The sequence below is a fragment of the Malania oleifera genome, chromosome 2 (genome assembly GCF_029873635.1).
Source record: "Malania oleifera isolate guangnan ecotype guangnan chromosome 2, ASM2987363v1, whole genome shotgun sequence".
Classification (NCBI taxonomy): Eukaryota; Viridiplantae; Streptophyta; class Magnoliopsida; order Santalales; family Ximeniaceae; genus Malania; species Malania oleifera.
This window is the reverse complement of record NC_080418.1, coordinates 2,600,775-2,612,932: the sequence shown is the minus strand read 5'-3', so window position 1 is coordinate 2,612,932 and position 12,158 is coordinate 2,600,775. Positions and strand designations below refer to the sequence as shown.

The 12,158-nt window shown below is 40.8% G+C and overlaps 1 protein-coding gene across 2 annotated transcripts in view; it reads right to left on the bottom strand.

The window, feature by feature from the left end:
• Positions 1-11,390, bottom strand: part of LOC131147778 (E3 ubiquitin-protein ligase listerin) — a 57,437-nt gene extending 46,047 nt beyond the window's left edge. For both annotated transcript variants that reach the window (XR_009134935.1, XM_058097339.1), the window contains exons 1-3: positions 10,990-11,390; positions 10,788-10,899; positions 9,511-9,573 (exon numbers count right to left, since the gene is read on the bottom strand). Coding sequence is in view for 1 of the 2 variants with exons in the window: in XM_058097339.1 (XP_057953322.1) it covers positions 9,511-9,573; positions 10,788-10,899; positions 10,990-11,045 (231 nt within the window). In the remaining variant the exon portion in view is untranslated. The remainder of the gene's footprint in view (positions 1-9,510; positions 9,574-10,787; positions 10,900-10,989) is intronic.
• Positions 11,391-12,158: the final 768 nt, after the last annotated feature.

Sequence of the window (12,158 nt, the reverse complement as noted above, 5' to 3'; positions counted from 1 at the left end):
TTTCCTCCACCTCAAAAGGTCTTTCCAACCACCGAGTATAGTTCTCCTTAATGGGACTTAATTTTTCCTCCTCCTTCTGTTTGCAACCTTGTGGACATAGCTTGAGTTACAACCCTAGATTTTTTAAACCGACCTTCTCTCACAAGGAGGATGTATAACTCATTGCAAAGCTTGGCCTTCCTACACCTACCCTCTTCTTCGAGAAGACCACACACATCTTACCTATCCAGTATAGCAATCTCGGAGAGGATCCCATTTTTAGCAGCTGTGACATTCCCATAAATCTCCATGCTCCAAACTCTCAGCTTGGCTTTCAAAAATTCAGCTTCTTCAAGAATTTAAAACCCATCCAACCCTCCACCCAACACTCACCCACCAACTTCTAACATTTTCCCGGAAGGAAGGATGAGTTAACCACATGTTCTCAAATGGGAAAGGAGTAAGCCCCCGCTGCATTGGGTTGGATTCTAAAATGAGAGGAAAGTAGTCAGAAGTGGGCCTAGGGGCGATTTGCTGGACGAGATGAGGGAAAGCATCCTCCCACTCATTAGTGAACAAAAATTTGTTAATACGGAAGCAAGCCCTGCCATCCCTAGAAGTCCCTAGGTGAAACAATCATTATCCTAAGCCCACACTCCCGGATAAAACAATCAAACTTTCTTGGGGATGAAGAGGTCCTAGAACTCGCCAGAATTTCTCTAGAACTGCAAATCGCATTAAAATCCCCCCCACCACCGCCACCCAATGAGGACTACAAAATCCATAAATGTCCCCCAACTCCTCAAAGAGCTGAGTCCTTAAAGAGGCAACTTTCGGGCCATACACCAAAGTAAACTACCACTCACCAATGCCTCTAATATCAACAGATAGGGAAAACCCTCAAGGGCATCCTTAACAGACGCTACTCTAGAATCCCAAATGATAATGACCCCCAAATGCCCCCAATGAAGGAAGACACGCCCAGTCTCTATTTCTAATGTCCCAAAGACTTCTAAGGAATGAATCCACATCCTTCAGCTTAGTTTCCTATAGGAATGAGTTGTCAGGATTGATTTTAGAGATGAGTTCCTTAACCACTCTTCTTTTACCCCTACCACCAAGACATCACACGTTCCAATAAAGGAGCTTCATTTTGTATGTAAGAAGGCCCCGGCTAAAATTCAACCTTTATCATACTTAACAAAAGACTCCAGCCTCCCTAACTCCATCCTTAGTTTCTTAGCCTTCTCTCTATTCCCCAAATTACCCCTTCCTAAGCCTATTTCTTTCCCCCTTGAATTAACCAAAGCTAGGTCCAACTCATCTAGGAGAGCCTAGGCATCTAGGTTATCCCTCTCATCCTCTGATATGTCTATGGAAAAAGAAGAACCCTCCTCCAAAGGATCCCTATTGCAAAGAGGTGCATTCAAGTTATTGTAAAATACAAACGAAACGGGTGAAATACTCTCAAAAACAGCACCTCTGTCTTGCCTGTCTTCTAGAACTTCGTGACTCAATCCACAAGAACTCATAATAGAAGAGGCATTTGATTTAACTGAGGACTCCAAATTTTCAACAGAGAGAACATGATTTAAGGAAGCTCCCAAGCTATGGTTCTCAAGGTTGAGGACCCTATCTAGACTCGCTAGCTTTTTCAAAAGATGGTATCCCTAATGTGTGACTCTCCAGTATCAAGATCTCTGACCTCGCTCTTCCTACTAAGACAGTCAATAAGGATCCCTTCGTTATCTAAAGAAAAAGGATTGAAATCATTTTCTACATCCTCTAAAGCTTCAGCATTAGATAGGGCAATTTGATTGCCCTCATTCTAATCAGGTCCCCCTCCTCTCCAAGTCAAGCCCTAAATCTTTGACAGGCAGCTGAATGTCTCAATAACACCTCCTCCTTTGATATAGTACTAGCAGAGTGCAAGGGAGATTTCCTCACTCTATATTCAGTTTTGGAATTAGAATTCTCACTCAATGGGGTCAACAATTTGCCAAATTTGATTGTCTCCTTATAGGAATGAAACTCTTAGTAATCTGCCCATTTTCAAATTAGGCTTGGTCCTAGCTTTGTTTTTTGCCACTATTTGTTTTAGAAGAGTATGTTTATTAAATCTATAGCAAGATTGGTGAGCATTTTTACTTATTGGTTATTTATTTATTTCATAGGAGGAGCTCTTATTTGCCTTATTGTATGTTCTCTTTTTCTAATGAACCTCACTTCTTTTCTCATAAAAAATAAATAAATAAAGTATTAACAACTTGAGCAAAACAAAAGCTAGGGGCAAAAAAAAAATGAAGGTTGAAACTGAGCAATATAGAAAAGAAATATCAAATTACAAATATTATCAAAAGAAATAATTTTGTTAACACAGCATTATTGTATCATACTATTAATTAATGCTTCTCCAGTGAATATTACAGAGAATAAATATTTATGTATTGTTATCATCCTCATTACAATTTTCTCCCCAAATCCCCAGCCCTCCACATAAATAGCAAAGACTAGTTTATGTTGACGTTCATTCAACTTAAACACGCGCAGCAGAAGCACACAATCAAACACGAAACAATCAACAACCACTACTGCAATCACTCAATGATGAAATATACTCAAGAAGCAATCAAACAATGATAAGAAAAATCAAAACACAACTAGAACGCACAAGATTTACGTGGTTCTGCAATAGCCTACGTCCACGGGAGCAGCACTTCGGTTTTCATTATGAACAATGTCAAAGTTGCAATCTTTGGGTTACAATATTGTTTAAGTATGAACCCAATGCGTACAAAAGTTTCTAGTATATCTAAACTACATTTGTATCAATCCCCAGAGGAAATCCCTCTGTTTTAGCCCAATCTACAAGCCCCTGATTTGAAATCACGTAATCTGCGCCGACAGTAACCCACAACAGTTAGGGCCCAATCCGTGGACTGTTTGCCCTCAGTGCTGCAGGCTCCTCTCATGCAATTGTCCCTTGCTTCACGTAGCTTTCACCAGTACATGTGATCCGCTCTGAATATGAGCCACATCCCTAACAATCTCCACCTTGGCGAATATTCAACCGCTGCTCCACTTGGGCCTATAGATTGGGTCCGTCTCCCGTTTAGCACTTGGAGACGTTGATCAAGTCCAAGCAATGCTTGAACTTGTCCATCGTGACCGGCTTCGTCAGAGCATATCAGCCACATTGTCAGATGTACAGACCTTCTTGAGAAGAATCTTCCCTGAAGCAAGCAGTTCCCTAACTTGTGAATGGCACTCTAACTGTCACACTGCAGCCGAATTCCACCTTACTGGACACCCAACTCTTTGACTAACCCCGTAAGCCACAACGCTTCCTTGACAGCCTGAGCCACTGCCATATACTCTGACTCAGTAGTAGACAACACCACGAACGACTGCACCATAGACCTCCAACAAATGGGTCCCGCCACAAGGGAAAATACGTACCCCATGGTAGACCTCCTATCATCCAAGTCTCTTGCGTAATCAGCATCCACGTACCCCACCACCGACGGATCACTCTGCTGTGCTCTGAACTCTATGGCATATCCGGTTGTACCCCTCAAGTACCTGAGAATCCACTTCACAACATCCCAGTGCTGTCAACCCAGATTCGAGTAGAACTTGCTCACCATGCTGACAACATGTGCCAGGTCTGACCTCATACACACCATGGCATACATCAAACACCCCACTACGCTAGTAGAGGGGACCCTCGACATATCGCCGACTTCATCATCCGTCCTTGGGCATTGGGCAGTAGATAGCCTGAAATGACTCGCCAAAAGCGTCCTCACCGGCTTAACATTGGCAATGCTAAACCTCTCCAACACCTTCTCCACGTAGCCACCCTGAGATAACCATTATCTCCCTACAGCTTTGTCCCTACAAATCTCCATGCCAAGTATTCTCTTGGTTGCACCCAAGTCTTTCATGCTAAACTCTTTTCCCAACAGAGTTTTCAACCGATTTATCTTGGTCATGTCTTTAGCAGCAATCAGCATATCGTCACGTATAGACGAAGAAAAATAAGAGACATGTCCACAAGTTTCCTCACATAGATGCAGCAATCGTACTCACACCTTTTGTAGCCAATTTGGGTCATATAGGCATCAAACTTCTTGTACCACTGCCTCGGATACTGCTTTAGCTCATACAGTGACTTGTTCAGTTTGCAAACTAAATGCTCCTGTCGAGATTGGCTGAACCCTTCTAGTTGTGTCATGTAAATCAACTCCTCCAGGTCACTATGGAGGAACGCCGTCTTTATGTCCATTTGCTCCAGATGCAGATCATGTCGTGCCACCAGTCCCAACACTACCCTGATGGAAGTGTGTCTGATCACAAGGGAGAAGATTTCATCGTAATTTACTCCCTTCCTCTGCGAATACCCCTTCACTACCAAGCGAGCCTTGTACTTCTCTCTTTTTTTTTTTCTGAAACTGCTTCCTTTTTCCTATATACCCACTTGCATCCAATTGCCCGCTTTCCAGCTAGAAGCTCCTCCAAGTCCCACGTCTAGTTCTTATGCAATAACTCAATCTCCTCCACCGTAGCGCCTATCCAGCTACCCTTCTCCTGGCTATGCATCGCCTCCTGATAGGTAGTAGGATCCCCACTGCTGGTGATAAGCGCATAAGACACCAAATCATCAAAACCGTATCTTGGAAGTGGCCTAATGACGCATATGGGTCTGTCTACAGCTATGCTCCTACACGACTGCTGGTCATCTGAGCTGGAACTCTCTGTGTCATCTCCACCCTGAGTTTCTAACTCCACCTGCGCCGTTGACTGATCTCTCAGGCTAGGACTCCCTGCATGCCTGCCCTAAGTCTCTTAACTCCACCTGAATCGCACGCTCATTGTTGTTGCGATTTTCTGGCATCTGTTTCTCTACTTTATTTTGAGTACGCGACAACATGACTTTGTCATCGAAAACCACGTCCCTACTGATCACCACCTTATTTGTCACTGGATCCCACAACTTAAACCCTTTAACGCCTTTCTGATATCCCAGAAAGATGCACCGTCTAGATTTCGCCTCAAGCTTAGATCTCTCCTCAGCCGAGATGTGCGCATAGGCCTAACACCCAAATATTCTAAGACCAGAGTAACTACCTTTTCACCCCTCCACATCTCCTCAGCAACTTTCTCATTCTATGATGCCCTAGGTAATCTGTTTACCAACAAAACACATCATATTAACCGCCTCGGCCCAGAAATTCATAGCGAACCCAACCTGCAACCTGAGGCACCGAGCCTTTTCAGCCAGGGCTCGGTTCATCCTCTCCACCACACCATTTTGCTGCGGTGTCCGGCGCACGGTAAAATGCCTCCTTATGCCTTACTACTCGCAAAACTCTCTGAATCCCAAGTTTGTGTACTCGGTCCCATTGTTTGTCATAAGGAATTTTATCATTCTCCTGGTCTAGTTTTCTACTTTAGTTTTTCACACTTTAAACCTGGCAAACATTTCCGATTTGTGTTGCATGAAGTAAACCCAAACCTTCCGTGAGTAGTCATCGATAAAACTCACAAAATACACATGTCCCCCTCGTGATGCCACTCTCACCGGTCCCCAAACGTCAAAATGAATATAGTCCAATACTCCCTCCATCTTGTACGTGACCGTCATGAACTAAACCCGGTTTTGCTTCCTAAGCACGCAGTACTTGCGTAACTCCAGCTTGCATGATTTTTACCCCTTCAGAAGATCTCTCTTGTGAAGTTCTTGCATCCCACACTCTCCCATATGCCCTAGACGTATATGCCACAGAAGAGTACTATCAAACTCATACTCTAAGGCTGCAGCTCCACCTACAACCGTGGTACCCAACATTGTGTAAATATTACCCCGCACTCTCTTCCCCTTCATCACGGTCAGAACTTCCTTGCTCACCTTCATTACCCCACCTTCGAACTTAAAATTGAAACCGTTACAATCCAAGGTGCCTAACGAAACTAGATTATTCCTCAACTCTAATATGTGTCTCACATCACACAACGTCCGCACTACACCGTCGTACATCCTGATTCTAATAGTCTCCATCCCAATCACTTTGCATGCAACATTATTTCCCATTAGAACGGAACCAGAACTGACCAATTTGTACGTGAGCCAGTCCTTATTAGGCGTTATATGATACGAACATGCAGAGTCCAAAATCCAAGAATCTGTGAACTCGTCCAACCCCGATGAAACCGAGAACATATCACTGTCACCGCTCCCAAATTCTCCTTCTTCAACTACATTCGCCGTTGTTGACAAGCCTTCTTTATTTTCAGCACCTCCCTTCCTCCTTTATGGACACTCGGATTTTATGTGCCCTCTTTTCCCACACTTAAAACACCGCATGTCCTTCTTCTTCCTAGATTTGGACAGAGCCCTATGGCTGCTCGATCCACCCCGGAAGCCGCTCCTCCCCCGATCCTGATTCAACTTCGCCACAAACCCTTCAGCATGTGAACCCTTGTCGCTGGCCTTCATCCTTTGGTGGAATCCGAGCAACGCACTCGTGATATCCCCAACTTCAGGGTTTCTTTTCCCCAAGTTAGCATCGTAACCAGGTTTTCGTATGTCGAAGACGTCGGTAGTGAATTCAGTAGCATCAGTCCTTTATCCTCTTCCTCAAACTTCACATCAATGCGCTTCAAATCGCTGATGATCTGATTGAAAGTGTTGATGTGCTAAGTAAGGTCCGAACCCTCCGTCATCTTAAGCCAATAAAGTTTTTGCTTAAGATACAGCTTGTTCATAAGCAACTTGGACATATACCGGCTTTCGAGCTTCAACCAAATTGCAGCCAACTTTTCCTCATCCATGATGTTGTACATAACGCCATTGACCAAACAATGTCGGATCGTGGAAACCACCTTTGCTTCAAGCTCCTTCCGACTTAGTTCATTCATGTCGTCCACCTCCTTCCGTATAAAGCCTTCACCATCCCTTGCTGCACTAGTAGATACTTCACCCTTTGTTGCCAAAGCTCGAAATCACCAGTTTTGTCAAACTTGTTTACATCAAACTTAATCGAAGAGACCCCAATCATTGTTGAACCAATAACTCTGATACCACTTGTTGACATTCGTTCAACTTGAACACGCGCAGCAGAAGCACACAATCAAACACAAAACAATCAACAACCACTAATGCAATCACTCAATGATGAAATATACTCAAGAAGCAATCAAACAATGATAAGAAAATTCAAAACACAACTAGAACACACAAGATTTACGTGGTTCGGCAGTAGCCTATGTCCACGAAAGCAACACTGCGGTTTTCACTATAAACAATGACAAAGCTACAATCTTTGGGTTACAATATTGTTTAAGTATAAACCCAATGCATACAGAAGTGTTCTAGTATATCTAAACTACATCTGTATCGATCCCCGGATGAAATCCCTCCGTTTTAGCCCAATCTACAAGCCCCCAATTTGAAATCACATAATTTGTGTCGACAGTAACCGTCGACGGTTTAGCCAAACGGTCAATGGTTTGGTGCTGAGAAAATAACCACCTGCGTACTGCCTAAAACCATCGACAATTAGGGCCCAATCCTTGGATGGTTTGCCCTCAATGCTGCAAGCCTCTCTTATGCAATTATCCCTCGCTTCATGTAGCTTTCTCCAGCATATATGTGACCCACTCTGAATATGAGTCACATCCCCAACAATTTATGAAAGGAGAAATGAGAGAAATGACAAAATTAAAAAAAAAAAATGTCTTAACAATCTTGTAGCAGTTGTAGCAGTCTATAACAACCATTACAACTGTGATTTTTATTCCCACCACTTTAGTGGCATGTAACAATATCATATCAGAACTTTAAACATTATTTCTCTAACAATCATGCCAGTGGTGTAACTGACAAATGCTTTCAACAACTCTCGTATCTCAACACATTAGTATACAACTGCAAAATCCTAGTAAAGAAACCAAGATATATGCCAATTAAACATCAGAATCTCTCTAGACATTATGATTGCCAAGGCTTTAAATTTCTTTTTTATAACAAATTAAGCCTCAAAATTCTTCCATGCTCTCTTATAAAGGAAAAATTGCATCCACAATCCCCAAGAAAAAATACGGATTCACTTAGTCTACAATGTAATTTCCATTTATTTATGAATTTTTGCTTCTTATTATGGTACTTTGGAATATTCTTACTTCAATTTAATGAGAAAACAATTTCATATCAAAAAGTACAATTATAAAAAGCAAAATATTGTTTTTTTTATTACCTTCCTCATTCACCCTTGTTGTGGATGCATTGAGGAGTACAATGAACCTAATGGGGGCTGAATAGGGGTGCAGCATAGGGAATTAAGGTGGGGTCTGAAGAAATGTCTATTTCTCATTTACAGTTTGCTGATGAAGATGTTAGAAAGAGGGGGCTGGATGGGGGCGCAGCGTAAGGAATTACACAGGGTCTGAAGAAATGTCTATTACAGTTTGCCAATGATGGCATTCTTTTCTTGCATAATGATCTAAATATTTTTTCTAATGCCTTAACAATTTTGCAAGTCTTTGAAAAAGTTCTGTGCTGGAGAATTAATTTTTCTAAGATTCTAGGTGCAGGAATGTATGCATAAATGTTGATTCTAGTGTTTTTCCTGTTATGCCTTGTTTGCAAGGTGTGGTGCTTTAGATTGGCCACTTACTTCTCTGAATGTTTTTTAAGTGGTACTCTACTTGGGGGTTAGGTTTACTTTAATTCAGTCCTATCTTCTGCCTATTCCTTTATATTACTAATCATTGCTCAGGATTTCAATTCGTGTAACTCCTCTATTAGAAAAAAATGATGAGGGATTTTATATAGTCAGTTGTGGATTTTAGTAAGAGGGATCATTTGTTAGAAAGATATGGTGCGTAGGTCTACAAAGGGAGGGTTGGTTGTTTTTCTTCTTTTTTTTTGTGGGTGTTGGGGGGGGGGGGGAGCATCTCCTTAATGGGAAAGCAGCTATGGTGATTTATTTAGAAACTGGCTCTCTGTGACATAAGGCAGTTCCTTGTAAGTATGGGGTGAATGTTATTGGAAATTTATTTCTCAAGTTTCACGCTTGCTCTTTCTATAGGTGAGATATAAAATTGCTGCATGTAAGAAGATTCAGTTTTAGAAGATCTTTGGAATATTGCAAAAAGGAAGCTCCTTTTTTCGAGTTTTCCCCAACATTTATTGCTCATCTAGTCTCCATAATGCTCCAATAAGTAATTTTATTCTACTCAAGTGGGCTTGCCTTCTTGGAATTTTCATTTTATATGTATCTTGCATATTATGGAGACTAATGATCATATTCTTTTGATGACTGTACATGATTATTTTCATTTTTCAATGTGAAGAAACATTAGATCTTGGATTTTGAATCCTGCTCCATACTTCTCTTGCAAATTGTTTTTTTATCCATCTCGCGCATGCTCATAATATCTCATTCCCTTGTATGACAGAAAATTGGACAAAACCAATAAAGAAACAAATATCAATGATTAAAAGAAACAAATAGCAACACATATTACCTTGGTGGTGGGATCCTTCCTAGCAAGTCTTTTTAAGTGTTGGGCCAATTCACTGTCAATATCCTGCACCAACCAATGCAAAACCATATAACAATATGTATCATGAGTAAGTGCAACAAATTCAGCATCTTTTCGATGTCCACAATATTTTAAGCCTAACGAGGCAGCAACCAGGATAAGCACCTCAAGAAAAAATAGGTCCTTGATTCAAACTCCACAAGTGCAAATGGCTCTTTAGGATCAACCCAAGGCCTGTGTGGACTACTTAATTGGTGCCAAGCGTGGGAGCACTATATTCCCCATAGTAGCAAGCTAATTTACAATCACTCCATTCATTATCCAAATAGCAGGAAAGAGAAAGGTTTATAACCATTTCTTTAATGAAAGGAATTCAGTGCAAACTACGCAGCCAACCCAGAGACATAGGACAATTTTTCACCTTGCTCCGGAGCTTTTTGACCTTGAAACTTAATCACAAGTATACATGCAACCAACCACAAGAAATAGGACAATTTCATAACCTAAAACACAATCCCCTAATTTAAAGCATCGACATCATTTAATTTTTGTAGAATGAAAATAAATTTGCAACAAGCTTCACTAAGTCAAAAAAGAATTCTCCTACAATCCTGGCAAATGCTGCTGTCTAGTTCAGGCAGCTTTAGAATACAATATTTTATCCTTTCCTGCAATTTCATTAAAATATGAACCAAGGCAATACTTAAAAATTATGGATTAAACTATGCACCCAAATAATGCATAACAAATTAATATAAATGCATTTCACATCATTTAGGGCAATATCCTCAAACAATGAGGGTGCAAACAGATTACTACGAGCAATTTTGGTTCAAGTAACTTTAGGCATTCCCTTCCTCATCTAACTGCCCCTAATGACAAATAAATCACCCCTTTCTCACTAGAACAGCATTTGGCCAAGCTCGCAAATGCTCAAGTAATCGTAATCAACCAATCCATAATTTATCTTCTACAGGAGCTATGCCCAGCTTAGCAATATGTGTTCATTTCGCCTAGCTGATTTGGCTCAAGTGGTAAGTGTGACTCGTGACTTTGGTGACGCAATTCCCCTTGAAAGTTTATCCAGTGAATTATTAGGGATACGTGAGCGGCTTTCATACTCCAGGTTTGGTGGCCACCATACTGTCGAAAGGATGGTGGCTGGAGTCCCGGATTATCAATATATATATGTGTGTGTGTGTGTGTTCGTTTCTTACTTTACCGTTCATCAATAAAATTCATAACGAAGGAAAGCATACCGTGAGCGGAACTGCATCTTCGATTGCGAGGGATGAATCGAGCCGGGAACTACCTACGTAGCCTCCAAATCCAACGCTTGTAGTGCCGCTTGGCAGAAGCGACGCAGCAAGGCTGCGGGAACGAAAATTCCATAAAGTTTCATTATAATACAAGTTAATGAGAGTGTTAATGACAGGGAGAAAAAAGAGCGAACTGAGACACCTGCTACTTGAAGGACGAGTCTTGCTCCTGCCGCCATCTCCTTTCTGTCTTCCCATTAATTTTCCTGGAAATTTTATTTATCGAGATTCTGCCTAGACAGTGAATTCCCCGCTTCCGCTTGTCCGCGCAATGATCACCGATGTAGAAGAAAGTGATTTCTGAAGATCAGGAGATATGATTATGAGGACTTCAAACTTGAATTCAAATTCAAAAGCGAACACGGCAGTCAGCAGCAGAAATCATGCTGAAGATTAGGAGATACGATATCTCCTGCGGACTTCAAACTTTAATCAAATTCAAATGAGAACTCCGCCGTCAGAAGCGGAAATGTACAATTGCATGTTTAAAAACCCTTCCACTCGCCAATCCGGCGTGGCTCCGGCACTGGTCGAGGGCTGAGTTCGAATGTAAGTCGTGAGAATCAAAATCGATTAAACAAAGAAATACTAAATAGATATGCCAGTAAAACGGCGTCGTTTAAGATGTATTGCATTTTATCCACATGTAAGATTGAAATTGATAATGTCTAATAAATTTGTTTGCAGTAGTCATAAACCTAACCATCACCTAATAGGCAATAGAGTTAACATTCATATTTTTATACCAAACTTTGCTTGTAATAAAGCTTCTCTTATTACTATAACTTCAACTTTCACAGTGTTACACATTGGATAAATGTTGTTTTCTCAATCTTTTGTTGATAAAAATTTATTAGAATAGTTTCAAGTGAAAATGATAACACCAAAAGTTATAACTTTTTGAAAAGTAGCATAAGAAAAGTTTTCTATAGATTGGTTGAAGTTAAATATAGATGGCTTTTGTAGAGAAAATATGAGTTCTTGTGGTAGTGGTGGTATCATCTCCGACTCATCAAGTAATATTAAGATTGCTTTCTTTGAAAAAAGTGAATCAGATACTAATAATAGAGTGGAGTTGCAAGCTCTTACTAGTGGTGTTTGGCTATGTAAAGAATTTTGAAATCCAATGTGTAGTCCCCAAGAGGGGGGTGAATTGGATTATTAAAATTTAGTTAATTCTTTTTATAAATTCTTAACCACTTCTTGTTGATTTAGCAATCACACAAAAACTTAGTTCTTTATTCAATCCACAACCACACTACTTAAACAAAACTTAAACAACTAATCAATTGATTTATCAAGCACAAGTCA